This window comes from Canis lupus, chromosome 4, assembly GCF_003254725.2.
Source record: "Canis lupus dingo isolate Sandy chromosome 4, ASM325472v2, whole genome shotgun sequence".
Taxonomy (NCBI): domain Eukaryota; kingdom Metazoa; phylum Chordata; class Mammalia; order Carnivora; family Canidae; genus Canis; species Canis lupus.
In genome coordinates this window covers 24,183,602-24,204,808 of record NC_064246.1, presented here as the reverse complement: position 1 = coordinate 24,204,808, position 21,207 = coordinate 24,183,602, and the positions used below count along the sequence as shown (strand labels likewise).

Below are 21,207 nucleotides of genomic sequence, written 5' to 3'. Positions count from 1 at the left end.
GGCCCCGACTCCCGCTCCGCTACCCAACACGCGAGGTCCCGCCCGCCGCTCCGACCTTCGGTTAAGTTCTGGCCACGCCCCCACTTGCAGCTGCCGTAAAGTGCGACGTCGTGGCCACGCCCTTCCGGCGCCTCTTGTGACGCAGTCACTCCCGGGTTTTTTTTTGCGCGGGAAAAGGAGGCAGTCTGAAGCTGTACCCAGTGTCGCGGAGGTTGCGGCGCCCTCCCTGGCTGCCGGCCATGGGGTTGCTGGAGCTGTGCGAGGAAGTGTTTGGCACCGCCGACCTGTACCGAGTGTTGGGCGTGCGGCGCGAGGCCTCGGACGGTGAGGTCCGACGGGGCTACCACAAAGTGTCCCTGCAGGTGCACCCGGACCGGGTCGGCGACGACGACAAAGAGGACGCCACCCGCCGCTTCCAGGTACGCGAGCCCCGGCTCCGCTGGCTGCCTGGATTTCTCTCGATCTCCTGGCCTGGTGTTTTCTAATCTTTATTTCTCGCAGCGCGGTTGCAGTGAAGGATGCAAGGGTGACTTTTGGATGCTCTTTCCTCGCAGATCCTCGGGAAAGTCTATTCTGTTTTGAGCGACAAAGAGCAGAGAGCGCTGTACGATGAGCAGGGAACAGTGGACGAAGATTCTGATGTGCTTAACCAAGATCGGGACTGGGAGGCCTATTGGAGGTTACTTTTTAAAAAGGTAGAGGAGTCTGGAGGTTTCTTTGATTATTCCAGTCATTCATTAAACAAACGATATATTGAAACGCTTTAAGGTATTGCATTTTGTGTTGTGTAGGAATGAGGAATTTGTTTCATTTTCAAATACAGATAAATATACACACACGGGCAAGTATTTCCCAGGAGATAACACATTTGAAACAGCATAAATCACACATACATTTACTGAAATGAGTATTTAATTTCCTGCTGATGTAGAGCAAGTGTAGTGAAAAAGGTGAGGGTTTTTTATTTTCTAAGATAATGCTCCGGGGTCGCCTGGGTGGCTCAACGGTTGAGCATCTGCCTTCAGCCCAGGGCGAGATCCTTGAGTCCCAGGATCGAGTCCCAATCTGGCTCCTTGCATGGAGCCTGCTTCTCTCTCTGCCTCTCTCTCTCCATCTCTCTCTCTCTCTCTCTCTCTCTCATGAATAAATACATAACATCTTTACCAAAAAAAAAGATAGTGCTCCATTTTACATATCTCTACCTGTAAGTCCTGAGTTCTGGGAAACTTCACGTAAATTTTCCTGGTCTGTAGTTTAGTAGTTGTGAAGATTGGGGGGAGAATTCTGGAAAAACTTTGGCATAGAAAGCGTGGTTCCAAAAAAAAAAAAAGCGTGGTTCCTTGCAACAAATTCAATTCAAGCCACTGTTGTACTTGGGAAGAAACATCTCAATACCTAAATCTAGTTTTACTAGTATATTTTTTTTTAAATAAAATTCTCAATAAAATAAAATTCTCACAGTTAAAGTATATATCTCTTGTTTGTCCAGATATCTTTAGAAGACATTCAGGCTTTTGAAAAGACCTACAAAGGCTCTGAAGAAGAGCTGGCAGATATTAAACAGGCCTATTTGGATTTCAAGGGTGACATGGATCAGATCATGGAGTCTGTGCTGTGCGTGCAGTACACAGAAGAACCCAGGATAAGGAATATTATTCAGGAAGCCATTGATGCTGGCGAGATCCCCTCCTATAATGCCTTTGTCAAAGAATCAAAACAAAAGATGAATGCAAGGAAAAGGAGGGTAAGATTTTGAATGCTGTTAATTTATATCTTGATTGCTTTTAAAAATAATATGAAGGTATTTACAATAATAGAAATATATTTAAGTTTATTGAGACGAGAGTAAGGATTAACTCTATAGTTATATAGCTCTTTTCTTAATAAAATGAGCATACCAGTTCATCAAGAGCAACTTTTTTCCCTAGTATGTTGTGCTCAAGAAGATTTTGCTATGTGGATTGTTTAATATCATCTTAAGATAGCACTGAAATATTCTTCATATGGGCTAGTTCTTTTAGCTTTTTCATGGCATTGCTCAAAAAATAAAGTAATGGAGTCCAGATACAAAGGGTGGACGGACAGTGGTTCTCAGTTAAGAGACAGGGAGAGGATGGCTAAAACTTTTTTTTTTTTTTTGACTCTGTCTTGTGCATACAGATTTTCTGTTGTTTTTGTCCAGATTGATTCTTAAATTGGACCTAGAACATACATTTCTAAACAAATGATTTAGTTTATTTTGATGAAAGTGTCTTCCCAAACAAGCTTTGAGAGGAACACTTGTGAAGAATCAAGAATTGTGGCTTCTGTATCTTATTAAACTGTGGAATTGGTGAGGGTAGGAATGATGGCAGAGAAAAGGAGCTTAAGGATAGACAGCTGAGTTCTGGGAGGGCGTGGATTCAAGGTAGCTAGCTTGTGTCTTGTGGGGAAGACCAGACTGGGACTGAAGTAACCATAACCTGGCTTTCCCAGTAGGAGCTCAGTGGAGAGCAGTCTAAGAATTTAGATCTCTGGTGGGTACCTGAGGTAGGTTTCTTATTTTGTATGGCTAAATTGGAGGTGGAGGTAGTTCTGCAGTTTTGAGTCAATATACATACAGGGGGAAGCTGGTGTGTGTGTGTGTGTGTGTGTGTGTGTGTGTGTGTGTGTGTGTGTGTAGGCCCAGTGGAATGTATATCAAGATTATCATTTTTGGGGGTGCATCATGACTGGTTCAGTCAGTAGAGCACGTGGCTCTTAATCTCAGGGTTGTGAGTTCAAGCCCCACTTTGGGCATGGAGCCTAGTTTAAACAAAAAAAAAAAATCATCATTTTGGCTCATAGGCTACATCTGTTTAGGCCCATGCTGACAGTTTAAGTTGATAATCATTTTCTCTGGTGAAACTGAGTACAACTGTATCCAATAATAGGATAGATATTAGCTTGAAGCTTCCAGAGAGTTGGGGGCAAGCAAATGGCATAGTTTTTTTTTAGAGAGACTCCAGCAAGCCTGGGGAGTAGGTATGCAGTATTAAAAGAAAGAAATTGAATACAAGGACTGAAAGTAGACAATGGAAGCTCTGTCCTTCTATTGGACTAACAAAATCCTAATGTATCACCATTCCTAGTATTAATAGCATTCATTGCTATTAGAAAATTTACTGGGGTTTGGAACCTGTTACAGTGTTGTTGAAAGAACGAACAAAACCATAATCTTTCCCAAGGTATTCTCGTGGTATTTTGCAATCCAGTGCCCTAGGAAAATTTGGCAGAAGGTGGCTTTGAAACTAGATAAAGAAAGGTAAAAACTGAATTCATTAGTGTCTATCCTACTTGGGAATTTTAAAGCAGGGTTAATCCCAAGGTACTGCCACTCATTACATGTAGTAAAAAGTGGGTTTCCAAAGGAGAGGAATTTGAGATGCCTGTATCCTGGCAACATTTTTTAAGGCATCCTTGGTTAAATGACCCTTCCTGGCTCCCTGGCATTTTGTTTCGTTCTTCTCACCTTGTGGTTAATGAATTCTAAGCTACTTGCTACCCTTAGCTAGTAAAAATGGGAAAACTCAAATGTTTATTGGAATCAGATCTACTGCACGTGCTCAGTGTTGTCTTTTAATGAATGACATATTTATGCAGTTGTGTCCTCCTTATCTATGCAGTTGTGTCCTCCTTATCTATATAATCCTCAAATTGAAAGGTTCTTACCATAGATTTGCTTTTGGGAAAGAGTGTATATTTTTAGTATATGTTAAGTTGCCGTGGAGTCTCACATGAGTTTCTGTTTTAGGCTCAGGAAGAGGCTAAAGAAGCAGAAATAAGCAGGAAGGAGTTGGGCCTTGATGAAGGAGTAGATAACTTGAAAGCAATCATTCAGGTAAACTTGGCAGATTGTCTTTGAAGGTTGTCACTACTTTCATGTTCTGATTTACTATTGATACTTTCTTTAGTGTATGATGTTGTGGGTATTTTGCTTCTTTTAAGACATATTTCATGTACCATGTTTTCATCCTTTTAAAGTGCGTAATTCAGTGGCTTTTAGTATATTCATCTAGTTGTATAACAGCACTAATTCCAGAACATTTTCATCACCTTAAAAAGAAACCCTTTGCTCATTAGCTGTCATTGCCTATTCTCCCTTCCACTAGCCTTTGACAACCAGAGTATTTTTGTCCCTGGATGGCCTTGTGTTTTGAAAGCTTGTGTTTTAACTTCTTAAACAGAGCAGACAAAAGGATCGGCAAAAGGAAATGGACAGTTTTCTGGCTCAGATGGAAGCAAAGTACTGCAAACCTAAACGAGGAGGGAAAAAAACGCCTCTCAAGAAAGAAAAGAAATAATGGAATTTTCTCATCAAAAGCCCTTAGGTGTTTGTTGGTGCCATTGTAGGCAAGGTACAGTCAAGATTTGAAGACAAAAGTCAGCCCTGCCCTGCAGAAAAGTTGTCTTTCCAGCCTAAATTATTGAGGTCAACTCTGTAGACAAAGCAGAATCTCAGCCTGATTTTAGTAATCCTAGAAATCCTGATATTTTTTGAGGTCCTGTATGAAGGAATTTGGCGGTGATTTTTGAGGGAGTGGGGGAGAGTAGTGTACTTCCTGGCAGCACTTGTCTCTGTGGATCTTCTGTACAAGGAACTCTTGTCTAGAATGTGGGTTTGTCCCGTACTGCCTTTAGCAGTTGTCATTTTGCAGGAGTGTGCATACAGCTGCAGAGCATTCAGAGTAGTGTGTGTGTGTGTGTGTGTGTGTGTGTGTGTTTATTAGAACAGTAACTCTAGCTAGAACGCTTTCAAAAACACTTGCTGGATATGTCTTTCAGATGTTTGCCATTTTGCTTTCAGGGTTAATATCCTTGAATAGATCCTCTCCTTTTTGTTTTATGAAGCCAGGTTTTATACTCTTCACTTGAAGTATAGGAGAAACAGATGTTAAGATTACTTCAGGTGTCTTTGTAAGACTTAATACATGATGAAATAAACAAGTTAAAAATGACTCTTAAGTTGTGAGGTCTTTTAAATGATCTCAGTGATCATTTAAACTATGATTTAGAAAAACTATAGATGCTGTTCAGAGAAGAGAGAAAAAAGTAAACTGAGTCAGCTTCATAATAGGTAGCCAGATTTACATAACATACAGAGAAGTTGTCCTGCCTGTAACTATTGAATGTCTGTCCTTAGGTGCAGATCTTGTTTGAACTTGCTTCCTCCTCTATAAAAACGTGTGGGAAGTTGGGCTAAATGACTTCTTAGAGGCTTCTTCTGACTCCTTTAACTTTGAAAGGCAGGCCATCTTGATCCATTGGTTTGTTATCATGCACTTATGGTATTGATTTGTGAGAATAATGCAGGGATGTTTACTTACATTTAGTTGAATTGGTGTGTACTCATTGGAATATAGAAATTTTTTGGGCAACTGATCAACTTAAAATCTCTGAATTACAGACTTATATATTCAATACCATATGCATAAAACAACCCTTTTGTTACTGAGTTTTATGTATGATAATTTATCTGAGGTAAGCACATGACACATTCTTAGTCTGTGATTACAGATTAAAAAATACTCTTTAATTGTATTAAAATATAATTTAATGCACGTTGTTTGAAGCATCTGTCTTCATCTGATACATATTGATATAATTAAAAAGTTACCCGTTTTCCACTCTGAAGATTTACAGTACGATCTAAAACTGATATGATCATCAAAATTAAAGTTGAATGAAATTTAAATAGAATAAATTTAAGCTATAATTAAAACCACTGCTGCATTTATGAGTGTCCTCCCAAAAAGGTCCATGGTGAAATCAGAAGAATGCTGAAGGTTCTGCATTTCTGCTCTTAAGATATGTTTATACTAATTACCAGTTTCTGAAATTTTAAGGTATTGCTGGCTCACTAATCGATCCTATAAATTTTTAAGTTTACTTAGAGTTCAAGGAGAAAATTTGGTAAGGTGAGTTAAATATATATATATGATTACTAAAGTCCTGTAAGAAGAAAAGCATAATCTGATAGGAAGCGGGCATTGTGAGGTTGAGCTGTCCTATCCGAAAATAAATATACATTATGACTTATTACATAAGTTACTTTATACCAGTATTCCACATTTGTATCTTTAGTTAGCTCCTCCAAATCTCTTTGTAAGATTGGACATCTAAAGAGAAAGCTGTAGGAATGACTTCTGTTGGATAAGTAACTCAGATTTTTGACAGCTCTGTCTCCTAAAAATGCCTTAAAAATGAGTACAACTCTCCAAAAATTCATACAAGCAGAAGTATTCTGGAGCCATTGACAATATCAAACAATCATTTGCTGCTTTTTGTGTATGTATAGCCTCATAGAATCCTGTAATAATTGAACCTGATCATTGTTAACAGACAACATGCGCAGTGATTTGGGGATAATTATTCATTCATTACATCTTTGGGTACAGATTTTACTGTCTAATAGAATAGGTTAACTTAATGCTGAAAGACAGTAACTAGAGAGAGAAACAGTACCTATGTAATCTTTGGCAGATACTCTTTTTTTCTCAGTTATACCAGATTAACGCGTCATGAAGATGGTTTTAAGTTGTCTCTTATATACAAGCTTTGCATCACAAGATGACTGAACATTGATTCGTGAATTTTTCTCGCGTGTTTCCTGCAGCCTGAAGCAGGTTCTTCTCATTTGCCCTATGGTCTCTGCCTGGTTCTAGAGACTGGTCCACCTCTGTTTTGAGATTTTGTAGATCCATGTAACTGAGGACCTGTCAGACAAAGATGACATCATAGAGTAATGTTAGTAGACATTCTAGATTTGACCATCTCAAGTTCATATCTAAGGGCTTTTTTTTTTTTTTTTTAATCTTTATTTATTTATGATAGAGAGAGAGAGAGGCAGAGACATAGGCAGAAGGAGAAGCAGGTTCCATGCACCGGGAGCCCGACGTGGGATTCGATCCCGGGTCTCCAGGATCGCGCCCTGGGCCAAAGGCAGGCGCCAAACCGCTGCGCCACCCAGGGATCCCCTAAGGGCTCTTTTTGTTCCAGTTATCAGTCAGACTTAAATTTGGAGACTGGGACTAAGTAGTAACATATTTTCACCAAGACAATAAAAACTACATTTGCATTCTACCATGTAAATTCAAAACATCTATTAAGGTATGAAACCTAGTTTTAGAGAAGAGCCCACTGATAAAAAAAAAAAAAGGACTAATATGTCTGACTTCTCTAAATATTACGACTGACCATCAATAAGGCTGAATGTAGTAACTAGCTCAGAGGCAGCATTGCTTCTCTATGAGGACTAATCCAGGGAAGAGTCTGTTGAAAGCCTTCAGAGACTACCAAGCAATGCTAATAGGAAATGAACAAGAGAATTCATTTGGATGACAGAGATGGTTTGAGGCAGATTAATTTTAACATCATACTTGATTAATCTTATTAACAGGAAATATTTAAACTGCCTAATACTTCCGAACTTCACTGACAACATCATGAGAATGACCGTGATGGTGATGAATTTATCTTTATAGGGAGAATTAAGATATTCTTAAATTTTCTACCCTCCTATGAAAATACAATCTATTAGAATATGACTTAAAAATCAGAACAGTTAATGGGATGGACTCAGACTCAGCATGTCTTAGCATTTTTAAATTTCTTTTCTTACCTTGGCCTAGCAGGTTAACTGACCAAAGTAGTTTATTCTATGGCAATATAGATTTTGCATAATAAAATCCGTGCAGTGTTTGAATGTTATCAAAATGACTTACTTAGCTTAAACTTCTTAGATTGAAAAAATAGTTTGCCAGAGTGGTAAGAAGTTAATTTACATATGGGAAAACAAATCTGGAACATGGCTGTGAGCAATAGAGGTCTCCTCTATCTTTATTATTATACCATTTCCAAAAGGAATTTGAGGTGAGTTACAATGATGTAGGGGAACAATATAATAAAATCCGGAGGGAGGGAAAATAAACCTAGAACAAAGGCAGCATCTTAACATAGTCACATAAAATAAGAGCCATGGTCCCACCTGTCACTGCAGATCCCCTACCAGGTCGGGCCTGATGAGGATACTCAACTGCACAAGAATGATGGTACTGTGTATCTGGCTGCAGAAACAAAGAAAATATGACACACTTCTTACAATGTGACATTTCCCAAAGGATAATATATTAGTAGTATGTTTACAAGGGAAAACCTTGAAATCAGACAGTATTGTAAATGGCATTGTCTGCCAATCTGAGGGACAAGTTGGCTGAGTACACTCTTGTACATCAAGTAAAAAAAATCCCAAGCCAGGGACGCCTGGGTGGCTCAGCGGTTGAGCATCTGCCTTTGGCTCAGGGCATGATCCTGGAGTCCTGGGATCGAGTCCCACATCAGGCTTCCTGCATGGAGCCTGCTTCTGTCTGCCTATGTCTCTGCCTCTCTCTCTCTGTCTTTCATGAATAAATACATAACATCTTTTAAAAATTTTAGCACTTACAAATAATCCACATGGTTTAATATTTCTAAGCGTTTATAATTGGCTGCCAAGGAAATTTTATCTAATTTCAACAATCTGCTGTTTAAAACAACAATGGAGCCTTTTCAGCGACACAGATACCCATCACTTCACCTCCATACTTGAAATGAGACTCAATATGAAACCCAAACATTTCAGAATTATTTCTAGGAATTTAAAGATTTTCAGAACAGCTGAAATAATGAAATGCAAATATCAAAAAAAGTTGTGAATGCCGTCCCGCTGGTGCTTCTGGAATAAAAATTACCCCTCTCCGTTCTCTGTCAGAGCAATGCAATCAAGAGATTTCAAGAATTTTTTTTATGGTGAAGCCCCCTTTTTTTTAATTGGGGTCACCAAACTTCTTTATAGAGGGCCAAAAAGTAGATATTTTAGGCTTTGTGGTACATACTGTTGCAGCTATTCAACTCTGCTGTTGTGATGGGAAAGCAGTCATGATATGTAAGCAAACGAGTATGGTAGCTCTACTCTACAGAAACAGGAATTTTTGTGGTAAGCCAGATGTCGCATACCAACGGTTTGCTGACCCCTCTTCTAGAGGAGAACACCAGGGGGAGCTGAGTGCTAGTCTGGAAGTGCCCCGCCAAGAACTCCAATCTAGTGCTCTGAGTACCCTGAGCTGTCAACTACTCTCCCTTTGCATGTCAGCACATTGGGAGAGAAATAGCTAAGGAAAGAAATTCTTGTATTGTTATAAACATCAGAAAAAAGAAACTGAAATGTCTTAATGTGTTAGTTTAATTCTTAAGGCAACCAAAAATTATTTTTTGGCAACCAAAAATTAAATGTTTTATAGAGAATCTAGCTGTAGAATATAATCATCAAACACTGCTCAACAAATGCTCTGAATCAAATTATGAGAAGATGGATTAATAGAGGTTTTCAAACTTTCTAGGGTTCACATTAAGATTCAGAAATGCTCACATTTTCCTTTAGCTCCTGTTTTGGTGAATCTTCCCCTAAATAAAGCATCTTGAAGTCTGTTGAATAATGCCCCCGACCCCCAATCCCCTATCCCCACCAAAATTTATGCTTACCTGGAACCTGTGCATTTTACTTTATTTGGAAATAGGATCTTTGCAGATGTAATCAAGGTAAGATGAAGTCAGATTAGATTAGAGTTAGCCATAAATTCAGTGATTGGTATCTTTATAAGAGGGAAATTTGGACACAAACATATAGGGAAGACGGCTATGTGAAGGCAGAGGCAGAAATTGGAGTGATGTAGCTGCGGGCCAAGGAGTACCAAGGATTGCTGGCAACCACCAGAAGCCAAGAAGAGATCAGAAAACCTCCTCCCTAGAACCTGCAGAAGGAACATGGTTCTGCTGACCCCTTGTTTGGACTTCTAGGCTCTGGAAATGACAATAAATTTCTGTTGTTTGAAGCCACCCAGTCTGTGGTAGTTTGTTATGGTAGGCCTCGGAACTTAACATGCTGTCTCATTAATTTGTTCTCACCACTCTCGGTGGTGGACTGTATGGTGCTTTAGGCTGATACAATTCACCAGTTAGAAGTTGGAATAAGTGGGCTTCAGATACCACCATCCTGGAAAGTGGTATTGGATTGGAGGTCCCTGGCTTCTGGGCACTGAGTGGTTCCAGATCCCCAAGCTCTTCAAGCCGCCTTGCCACAAAGCAGATCAAGTGGGGTTGAGTAAGGTCAGTGCATGACCTCCAATCTCCCAATAAGCTTTTTTTCTATTACTCAGTTAAAAGTAAAAGGGCCAGTAAATGGACATTAAAATGGTAAGGCGATTTGAGCATCTCAAACACCAATTTAAAAAAAGATGAAAGTCCTGACTTGGCATCCATCAGTCCACATAATTTGATACCACTTTTGGTGTAACTCCATAAGAGCAGTGTTAGAGAAGGAGTTATGCTGATTTGATGTACTGGAGTTGAATTTCTTTTTTTTTCTTTTTTTTTCTTTTTGCTTATTCTCAGAAATATTAACATTTAACAATTTAAGTTGTTTAGAATTTGTGACTAGGCATTTTACCATTTTCATTTTACCTTATTACCTTTTCTTATTTTCAATGGCAGAGACCAGTCAGAATTTCAATAAAATGTACTTACAACACTATTTTTATTGTTAAGAGTCTCTGCTTTTACTCTTGGTTGGTTAAGGCACTATGTGAAACCTTAAGTCTGCCAAACTAGTTTTTTTCTTTCCCCAGCTGTCAAGACAATAGAGGAAGTATGTCACTACCAAAAATGACTGAGTTGTGTTGGGCCTGGAGAAAAAGTCAGGTAGTAGCCTCTCCTGGGGCTGCTGATAGTTAGGCTCATCCACCACAGCACTTCGAGCTCGACTGGAGTCACCATGGGTTTTCTGCAGGAGAGACAAAAATTATAGAAACTGTTAAAACAACTTGTAGCAAAAGCTATGCATGTCCTCCATCAACCCAAGTAGGTATGGTAACTGCAGGCCAAGCAGCTCCAGTTCCATTGTCAGAGTTAGGACTCAGTTTGTACTTCTGACAAAAGGTATTATAAATCAATTCCAGAACAATGGACCCTGCAGAAGTACTGCCCATGAGGTTTTATCAGCACATGGAAAAGCAGGAGGAGAAAGACGTACCGTTTGTCTTTGTGGCCCCACAGAGCTCAAGTGTTCCACTTCAGCTGTCCCAATAGGGGGCAGCAGATTGTTTCGACTCATGGGCATTGGTGAGGGAGAGGAGAGCGAGTCCGTGGCTACTGGGCTGCAGATCCCACCAGCAAACACCAAGATATGAAAAACATAAAGTTACCACAATGCAAGCAAGCTGATTTAGAATCAAATAAATGAGGGAGATGAGTTTAATGTCATGCACAGAATGCTTTAAGTTGCCTATGTTTTTAAGTAAGGCAGTCACAGGATTTTGGAAAATTAGAGTTTGGGGGATTTTTTCATAGTATTTTCTGATTTTTGTTGAAACTTTTATTTTGGGCACACAGCAGAAGTTGACCCTTTGTCTCAAAGAATGCTGGACAAAAGCAGTTTTCCCTGTCTGGTGTTAATACTGGGTGTTAACCTATCAAGGATTTGTAATTTCACATCTGGTGGAATTCTCCACAGTTCTGGGACTTTTGGTTGTCCTTTTCAGTAATAACAGTAGTCCTTATCTACTGTTTTGCTTTCCATGATTTCAGTTACCCATGGTCACTGAGGTCCAGAAGTAGATGATCCTCATTCTGACGTATTGTTGGAAGGTCACGAGTAGCCTAATGCTGCATCACAGTCCCTCCATCATTAACTCACTTCATCTCATCACGTAGACATTTTATCATCTCACATCATCACAAGAAGAAGAGGAATAAGTGTGGTACAGTAAGATACTATGACCACATTCACATAAATTTTACTCCAGTATATTATAATTGTTCCACTTTATTATTACTGTTAATCTCTTACTGTACATAATTTAGAAGTTAAACTTTATCATAGGTATGTATAAGAAAAAACATGTAAGGTTTGGTACTATCCACAGTTTCAGATATCCACTGGGGGTCTTGAAACCTATACCCTTGGATAGGATGACTATTGTAATTAGGATTCCCAGGCAAAGTTCCTAAATGTTCCTTTTATGGTATTTCTAGTGGTTTGTAGCATTACTCATACTCAAGACAGTACCTAAAAATCAATGATACTTTCACGTCCCAAAAGAAAGAAGGTAATTTGTTTCTTTCCACTTTGAAGAAACTGTCAGAAGGTATGAAAGATTAATTATACCGCAAGAGAGCTCATCTTCAAGTAAGTGAATCTATATATTAATATCAACATCAACATAAAATAGATAAGAAAAATCTCCAGTCCTGACAAAGACTTTTGGTTGTTAATGGACATTTCTTTTAGTGAATCTTTTGGGATAAATTAAAACAAACTGAAAAATCAAAGTCAAGAAATTACATGTGCTTGATTTAAAAGCTGAATTCATGATCTTATACACTTGGTCATAGTCTTAGAATCATACATCCTAAACTGTTTTGTGAATCAGCAACTAATGAAAGAATTTTATTTAAAAGTAGGCTTCTAAGTATTTTTTACAAGGCTCAGAGTGAATTAAAGGTGGCAAAAGGGAAGAAAATATGGTTAGTGTCATTTCCTAAGAAGTGCTAAGGGATATTTTTCCCAGTATATAGACAAGTACTTATTTGAGATTAAAATGTTATTGTCAATAGAGTGAGCAAATCCCAGTGGTCAGAAAAATATTAAAGGGGAGTTAACTTATTTTGGGATGAATTTCACTGAACATGTACTCGCTAAGGAAAATGTTTAATAAGATACATATATCTTATTTCCTTCGATCAGTGTCACTGAAGTATTCTAGCCAACATTTTATTTGTATAAGTAAAAATCTTTAACAGGAAGATCCAATATCTGAATTGTATTCAAATTTAATCACATTTCTTTTTTGGATTTATTTTATTTTATTTTTTTTAAAGATTTTATTTATTTATTTATTCATGAGAGACAGAGAGAGAGAGAGGCAGAGACACAGGCAGAGGGAGAAGCAGGCTCCATGCAGGGAGCCCGACATGGGACTCGATCCTGGGTCTCCAGGATCAGGCCCTGGGCTGAAGGCGGCGCTAAACCACTGAGCCACCCGGGCTGCCCTCTTTTTTGGATTTAAACCAGTGTACAGTCCATCATGAGAATATGTAATGATTAGTTTTTAGGCATATGTTTTAGTCTTACACTTAAATTCATCCTCTCTATAAAATTCTTCATTAGTTTTATGACAGTTTCCAAAAATTCTGCTTTTCAAACCTACATTCGGGGTCCTCTGAGGATTTCTTCCATAGGTCTTGGCGTTCCAGCGCATGAATGGCTTGTGCTGATGGGATGAAGGGTACGTGGTGGAGGATTGCGTCTCCTGGCAGATTGTGCTGTGTATGACAGAGCTGATATACTGAGCTCTAGGGCTCGATTTGGCCAATTTCGAGATGAAAGGATGGTACTGGATCCAGGTCTCATAAGTAACTTGTCATCAAGATCTCTAGTGGCCAAATCAGAAACCAACAATGAAATGGACATTGCTCTGTATAGGGAAACAGGACTCAAAGGCTTAAACTATAAAACATATTCAACGGAGAATAAAGCAAAAGTAACCTAGTTTACACAAGTCATGTAATCTAGTTTAGGCATGAGAACATGTTCTTAAATACCTCATTTTAATTGTACAGGTAATTTACTAGAATGGAGATTTGGTTGGGAAAGCTCATCCATTATTCACCAGGCATGACAGTCACTTCTTCAGTGACAGGCTAACCTGAAGAGTACCTACTCTAGAATGCTTCCCAGAAGTTCATCCTAGGGACTGAGATCCCTACCATATTTGAGGCATTCTTTGTGCTGAAGGAAAGGCTTAGTTGAAAGGCAAATAACTGCTGCTTAGGAAGTGTGGTACTAGCGAGGTTCCTGCTAGAAGAGGAAAATACTGAGCTCATTGGAGCCTGCAGGCATGGGGATTGGGTTCTTTGGAAAGCTGGAAGCTTGTAGACAAAGGATCCAGAGCCTCATGCTGCCCAGGGCACTAGGAATACGGTAGATCAGTTTGCATAAGCAATTGAAATACAACTTTTCTGTAAGTACTCTGGTAAATAGAATACCATGCCCAAACAATTAAGTAGCTTAAACTTTGCCCTACAGACTCAGGTTTTTATTTTTGTTTTTTAAGCAGAGGAGATATTTCTGTTGTAAGACCCCTGAGAGACAGTATTTGGATAAGGAAATGGAGAGAAAGTGAAAGAATTAAACTCTACTACATGCTCTTTTGGCTTTTAGCAAGTTCCTCAAACTTGGTGACTGCTTTGGTCCTTAGTGCAAAATATACCTCAGCATTTGGAGGACCTTGAAGGGAGACTACCTACCAAGAAATGGAACTAAACCTTGAGTGTCAGTCACAGAGGTCGTGCTGGCCTTCTACCACCCTAACCATTCACTTACTAGCCTTTTCTTTGCACACCCTAACTGCTTTCTATTACAGTAGCTTTAGGACTTAGCTGCTCCATGCTTATCTTTATTTTGTCTTCGGGACTACTCCTTCATAATCCTGGATTCAGTTATCACCTTTAGCCAGGTGACTTCTAGATCAATCTCCAAATCTGATGTCTTCCATGTTTCCGGTGAGATGGCTTGGCATTGTAAACTCAACACACCCCAAACCAAATGTATCTTTACCCTACAACAAACTTCCCTTGAGCTTTGAAATCTCAGAGCTGATTCTGGTTCCTCTATTTTTATAGAATCTGTCTTCTGGTGTGAATGTCTTCTAAAATATTCCATTCCTTTCTTATTCTTTGCTACAACTTGAGTATAGGCTTTTAGTAGCTGATGCTTGAACTCCTATATTAGACTCTTTACCTTCAGTTCCTCCTTCTTCAATCCAGTCTGTGTTCTTCTGCTATAAAATCTCTTTTAGATTCCTGACTTAAATACATGTGCTGCCCAAGTGAAATTGGGAAGTGTCAAATGGCATAATTACTTCAGAAAACTGTATGGCAGTTTCTTACAAAGTTAAACATACACTTACTGACCCAAGAAAAATGAAGCCCATGCAAGAATATATTTATGGTGCCTTTATGCATAAGAGCCACAATCTGGAAACACTCCAAATGTTCATTAACAGGAGAATAGATAAATCGTAGTATGTTCTTACAATAGAATATTATTTGTTAATAAAAGAGAAGGTCACATGCCACAACATGCATGAATGGATCTCAAAAACATGGCATTCAAAACCGTCCAGTCTGGTCCGAACCTTCATTAATTTCATAGTCTTCTTTCCACTACTCACACCATGATCTATTTTAATTCTGGAAGATGGTCCATGATCTTTGGTCAGAAGCATTAAAATTCTGACCTCTTTTCTTACTGTAGCAAAACTGGTCTGCTTTCCCTTCTAAAGAGTCTGTATTTTTTGCCTCCGAATCTTTTCCCACACCATTCCTTCTATCTAGAATAGTCTTGTTGCTCTTCTCTGCTTATCCAAACTCCCATTTTGAAGGAAAAGTTCATACTATAGTTACCCACCAAAATGCCTCACTTCTTTGGGACTGCCATGCATTCACTCTGGGTACCACACACTTGACATTCAGTCACAAAAATGCACTATTTGGTTGAGTCTCTTTTTACCCATGTCTGTCTTCTCTTTCCAGTTACATTATCAGAAACCATTTCCCTTTAATGTTTTTACTCCCCAGATGTCTCTTTGATTGCTTGGTATGTACTCAATATATGTATGATGATTTGATTTATCTTTCCTTCTATTTCTCAGTGATCTACATAAATTCTAAAGTCTTAAAAATTTTACATTTCTTACAGTAGCTTGTCCATTAGGGAGAGATTTCTTGGCTGTAGAGGCATCCCATGAACCAAGAGACCATTCACATTTGGCTGATGACCACTTGCTGCTTGACAGAGATTCATCTATATGTCAAAAGAAAATGTTACTTGGTTGGTGAAGACATTTTCTGGGTTTCCCAGCTTTGCCAAATTTTCAGATTAGATAATCTGTACATTCTTCTCCTATTCCCCCTGCAGCTAAAGCCCCAAGTCCACTGTCAAGATGACAAGTCCAAGTCCTTTTCTCTTCATTTCTAAGTGACTGCAGGTAGGGGAAGCCTGATCAACTGAGATGAAAGCAGTTAACAGCCACTCTGATAGGGGAGAGAGGACTTCATTCCTATCATTATTTACATTACATTAGGGAAAAAAAAAACCCTACAAAATATGGAACAAATATAGGGGAAAAAAAACTAGAGTAAACTCAGACATAATCTCTTTCGTCAATCTTATTTATGCTCTACACAAACTAATGCTTTTCTTTCATGAGCAGTCATGACCTCAATTCTGAAGCCTCTTTTTTTTTTTTTTTTTAAATTTTTATTTATTTATGATAGTCACAGAGAGAGAGAGAGAGAGAGGCAGAGACACAGGCAGAGGGAGAAGCAGGCTCCATGCACTGGGAGCCCGATGTGGGATTCGATCCCGGGTCTCCAGGATCGCGCCCTGGGCCAAAGGCAGGCGCCAAACCGCTGCGCCACCCAGGGATCCCCTGAAGCCTCTTATTAGCAAGAGTTCATCTTATCCTAGTGTTAGAAGGACTTAATCTTCCTTGGACTGACACTGCCACCTTGGGGTGCTGTTGATTTTCTCTGTCAGATCATCAGTGCCCTTTCTGGCCATCTCCTCCTCTGCCATACCATGCATTTTCCTCCTATATTCTCTCAGAAATATTTGAATTAATGCTTTTCCTTCCTTTGGTTATTAATAGCCAGAAACATGTAGGTTATTCATTACTTAGGCTACCTAACCCATAGTCAGATCACTTCATGTTAGAAGTATTTTATTACCACCGAAGGAACATTAGTTCACCAATTAATCCTCCAGTGTAATAAGATATAGATGGGCCTTGCTGGTTTTATTTTTAAATAAACCCTTGTAAATCCAGCAGCACAATATCAGGCCAGGATACAAAGCAAATACTAAATCTGGTAGTAAAGCCCAGTGTTGATAAGCATGGCTCAAGGGTTAGGACTCTCCCTCATTCTTTTTTTTTTTTTTAATTTTTTTTTTGCCACAAGTAACACTGGGAAACTATTAGGAAACAGCCTAGATAAGTCATGAAATCAGGCTCATCAGCCTTCTGCAAGAAATGGCCATGTTTATGCTTGTCCACGGACTTAACTGGGACTTCTTCCTTCCTTTGGTTTGCCTTTTATGCCTCAGTTATAATGAGTACAAAACCCCCCAAAAGCAAAAAAGTCAACAGATTGAAATATCAAAAATAAAAACCAGGTAGGCTGAGATAAAAAGGAACGAAATGGACAAAATCATAGGATAGGATGTTAAGGCCTCAGAAGATCTGAGATTGTTCCCCTTTCAGTCATATCCTTTATTCTTCCCCAAACAGAATTAGGCTACCACATAGCTATTTCTACATTACATGACATATGGATGACTTTTAAAAAGAGCTGACTGAAAATTATCAACCCTAATTTGCTATTAATTTTTTTTTTTAATTTCCTTGAGAGAGAGCGCGTGTGTGCAAGCAAGAGCTGGAGGAGGGGAGAAGGGTGAGAGAATATTAAGCAGGCTCCACACCCAGTGCAGAGCCTGCCATGGCTCTTGATCACACCACCCTGAGATCATGACTGAACTGAAATCAAGAGTCAGATGCTCAACCGACTGAGCCACCCAGGTGCCTTGCTATTAATTTTTAAACTGAAATTAAACATCATTGCAGAGTCACTGGATTATTGTGATAAACACATAACTTTACTGAAAAAAAAAAAAAAAACCTGAATCCTACATAATAAAATTAAAGCAAATAACCGAGCAAGCTGCTTCTGGCAAGAACAACCCTGGGTTCTCCAGGACTTCCCTGCACGGGACTTACTGGGTTTGAGGTTATGGGTGGCACCTTCGACTGTGGCACTGGAGGGAAGACCAGAGGTTGTGGCTCATTCAGCACACGGGGGCTTCCTGAAGCTGGTCTGGAGATGGCAGCCATGCTCTCATCATCTGAGCAAAGGAGCAGAGTCTATAAGCCATGGGTATCTTTGGATTCAGAGCAAGACAGTGAAAAAAATTTTTCCCCAAGAATTCATAATCTAAGCCTTCACTCACTTTTGCAGCCCAATTTCATACCACCCTCATGTAGAAAAAAACCCATTTAAGAAGTTAAAGTGGTTTCCGAGGCTCATGAGGCAGAAGGAAAAAGATCTCTGGAGTAAAGCTGTCCCATAGAACACCTGGAGTTATAATATAATGGCTTCTGGCCACATGTGGCACTAGAGCCCTTAAAATCTGATTTGTTATTGAGGAACAGAATTTTATTTTTTTTTATTTTTTTTTTTAAATTTTTTTTTTTTTAATTTTTATTTATTTATGATAGTCACAGAGAGACAGAGAGAGAGAGAGGCAGAGACATAGGCAGAGGGAGAAGCAGGCTCCATGCACCGGGAGCCTGATGTGGGATTCGATCCCGGGTCTCCAGGATCGCGCCCTGGGCCAAAGGCAGGCGCCAAACCGCTGCGCCACCCAGGGATCCCCGAGGAACAGAATTTTAAATTTTAGTTAATTTTAATGAATAAAATGAATTTGACAAATTAAAATTTAAATAGCCAAACAGATTTGGAAAAGAAAAACTACAAAAGAGAAAATTGCTAAAATAAAAAAACAGAACTAATAGATTAGATACTGCTGAAGATATTAGTGAACTGGAAGAAAAAGATGTGAAGAAATAATTCTGAATTCAATCCAGAGGAAAGGAGATGAAAAATATGAACTGTACTCTAAAAAGTTAATTTTCCTGTATATAAATTATACCTTAGTTTTAAAAATGTACAAATAAAATCACAGTGAAACATCTTTTTACATGTTGACAATGAAATATTGATCAGTATCCTGATGAGATTGTGAACACAGGAACTTGTGTACTGTTAGTGGGCATGTAAAACTGGTACAGTCATGTTGGATAGTTTGGTGTGATCTAGTAAATTGAAGATACATATTCCCTAAGACCCAGCAACTCTATTCCTTTGTATATACACCCTGGAGGAAATTTTGCACATGTGTACCAAGAGAAATGCTCAAGATTGTTTTATAGCATCATTGATCATAATTGCAATACACTGGATTTGAGGATTTTAGCACTTCTTACCATCAGTTATGGCTCCAAAGCACAACTCAAGATAAGGAACCATGTTTCTGAGTAGAATTAATATGCACTTTGGGTCTTCATTGTTTGTAAATCACTTATATTATCAGTACAGTAGTAAACCAAAATGTAAACCAAATCTTGACAAAAATATCCAGTGAAGCTTGTTTCCCCATTAGCAAATTAGGGTTAATAGTAAAAATAATTATTCATTTTAATTAATTATATTATTAGTTTTTACTTTAAAATATTTTTTCATAATTTGGATTTTAAAACTGGCCCGATTAAAGTTTAAATGACTGTAAAAATAAAAATTATAATAATTTTTATATTTTCTTTTTTTTTTAAGATTTTATTTATTCATGAAAGACACAGAGAGAGAGGCGCAGAGACACAGGCAGAGGGAGAAGCAGGCTCTATGCAGGGAGCCTGACGTGGGACTTGATCCGGGGACTCCAGGATCAGGCCCTGGGCTGAGGCGGCACTAAACCACTGAGTCACCAGGGCTGCCCATGTTTATATTTTCTTAGCATTTTATATGCTTTTGGGTTACTGTTGACAAACCTTAAAATACAAGTTGTCATGGTCCTATGCACTTTGGTTTTGTTCCTTACATAGGGGTAGAAAAAGTTGTTTTAGTGGTAGGGATAGGTTTGTACCAGCACCCACAGGTTGGCTCTGAGAGCAGCTAACCAACTGGTCCACACCAAAGCCCAAAATCCAAGAGTTCTCTTTCCATACTTGAAGATGTTATTTTACAAAAGTAATGATAACACCTAACATTTATTGCACTGTTCCATATTCCAGGAACTATTTTATATGCTTTAATGTAACTCATTTACTCCTTATACAACCCTATGCAATATTAGATTTGAGAGCAGGGATTGGCTAACTGTGGCCCATGCATGGGCCAGATATGATCCATTACCTGTTTATCTTACTGCAGTAAAATGAGCATAACATAAAAATTGCCACTTTAACCATTTTAAAGTGTGCAATTCAGTGGCACTGAGTACATACATAATGTGCAGCCATCACCACTCTAGTTCCTTAACTTTTTCATCACCCCCAAAGGAAATCTCATGTCCATTACCACTGTTACTTTTTATAAATAAAGTTTTAACAGCACTTTATTTTTATCACTGTATAATAGTCTCCTATGAATGTATCACATTGGACTGTTGAGGAACATTTGGGTAGTTTCAAGTTTCTATTTTCCAGCATGTGGTACTATTACGGACTTTCTTTTTTAAAAGATTTTATTTATTTATTCCGAGAGAGAGAGAGAGAGAGCAAGTGAGAGCGAGCGTACAAGCAGGCAGAAGAGCAGAGAGGGAAGGAGAAGAGGGCTCAATCCAAGGACTCCAGAATTATGACCTGAGCCAAAGGCAGTTGCTTAACAGAGTAAGCCACCCAGGCTCCCCTATTATGGACATTCTTATGTATGTTTTAGTGAACATATATACTGAACACATAAGAGTGTACACAGGCACATCCACCCATTGGTATATTGTTTATGGCTGCTTTCAAGGGCAGAGTTGAGTAATTGCAACAGACAGGATAGGATGGCTGGCAATGACTGAAATATTTACAACCTGTCTCTTTATACACAAAGTTTGGTGACTACTGTTTTAGGGGGTCAACTCACTAAATCAGTCCACCAAACCATATAGAGATCCTCCAGCTCCATTTCAAGATCAATTTCTTTTTTTTTTTTAGACTTTAAGTTTAAAATCAAATAATACAATGAAATAACCTGAATTTATGGATGCACAGAAAAAATAAACTAAAAGGATATTAATTCACAGCCTAACCCCAGTAAATTGTGAAAGTTGAAATGAAAGTTCTCTCTGATATCTCAGTGGTGGATAGTGAAAATTGAGAATTCCTTTATTTAGCACCAGTGTTTATTATTACTGCAGTTCAGATATAACTGTGGACTTTATCATTTATCTGATATCTCCAAAAACTTAAGCTGATATGATATAAACCAGTTTTTAAAGGTTTTTAGTTTTCTAATTCCAGCTTTATTTATTTAAATATTTATTTATTTATT

General features: G+C 38.7%; 2 protein-coding genes across 13 annotated transcripts in view; one reads left to right on the top strand and one right to left on the bottom strand.

Annotated features, from left to right (window-relative positions):
- The first annotated feature begins 239 nt into the window (after positions 1-239).
- On the top strand, positions 240-9,891 carry DNAJC9 (DnaJ heat shock protein family (Hsp40) member C9). 2 transcript variants are annotated; one of them, XM_049108787.1, is made up of 5 exons: positions 240-419; positions 555-695; positions 1,490-1,744; positions 3,773-3,859; positions 9,683-9,891. In XM_049108787.1, exons 1-5 carry the CDS (start codon positions 240-242, stop codon positions 9,830-9,832), a joined length of 813 nt encoding a protein of 270 aa, XP_048964744.1. In that variant the 3' UTR covers positions 9,833-9,891. The 2 variants fall into 2 exon arrangements, with proteins under 2 accessions (XP_048964744.1, XP_048964745.1); XM_049108788.1 differs by lacking the exon at positions 9,683-9,891 and adding an exon at positions 4,206-4,976.
- The window catches only part of FAM149B1 (family with sequence similarity 149 member B1), a 72,490-nt gene continuing 56,812 nt past the window's right edge, over positions 5,530-21,207 (bottom strand). For 8 of the 11 annotated variants that reach the window (XM_049108779.1, XM_035715226.2, XM_025435036.3 and 5 more), the window contains 7 exons: positions 17,889-18,013; positions 15,810-15,916; positions 13,260-13,484; positions 11,084-11,207; positions 10,712-10,834; positions 8,006-8,084; positions 5,530-6,734 (listed from right to left, as the gene is read on the bottom strand). In XM_049108779.1, coding sequence (XP_048964736.1) covers positions 6,661-6,734; positions 8,006-8,084; positions 10,712-10,834; positions 11,084-11,207; positions 13,260-13,484; positions 15,810-15,916; positions 17,889-18,013 — 857 coding nt within the window. In that variant the 3' untranslated portion in view covers positions 5,530-6,660. The remainder of the gene's footprint in view (positions 6,735-8,005; positions 8,085-10,711; positions 10,835-11,083; positions 11,208-13,259; positions 13,485-15,809; positions 15,917-17,888; positions 18,014-21,207) is intronic. The other 3 variants (XM_035715227.2, XM_025435035.3, XM_049108780.1) reach the window with 2 other exon arrangements.

Excerpts from the sequence above, each read along its gene's own strand:
- DNAJC9 (XM_049108787.1), top strand. The coding sequence starts at position 240 with ATGGGGTTGCTGGAGCTGTGCGAGGAAGTGTTTGGCACCGCCGACCTG. Across the intron at positions 420-554 it reads ACGCCACCCGCCGCTTCCAG|ATCCTCGGGAAAGTCTATTC; the intron begins GTACGCGAGCCC and ends CTTTCCTCGCAG. Across the intron at positions 1,745-3,772 it reads TGAATGCAAGGAAAAGGAGG|GCTCAGGAAGAGGCTAAAGA; the intron begins GTAAGATTTTGA and ends TTTCTGTTTTAG.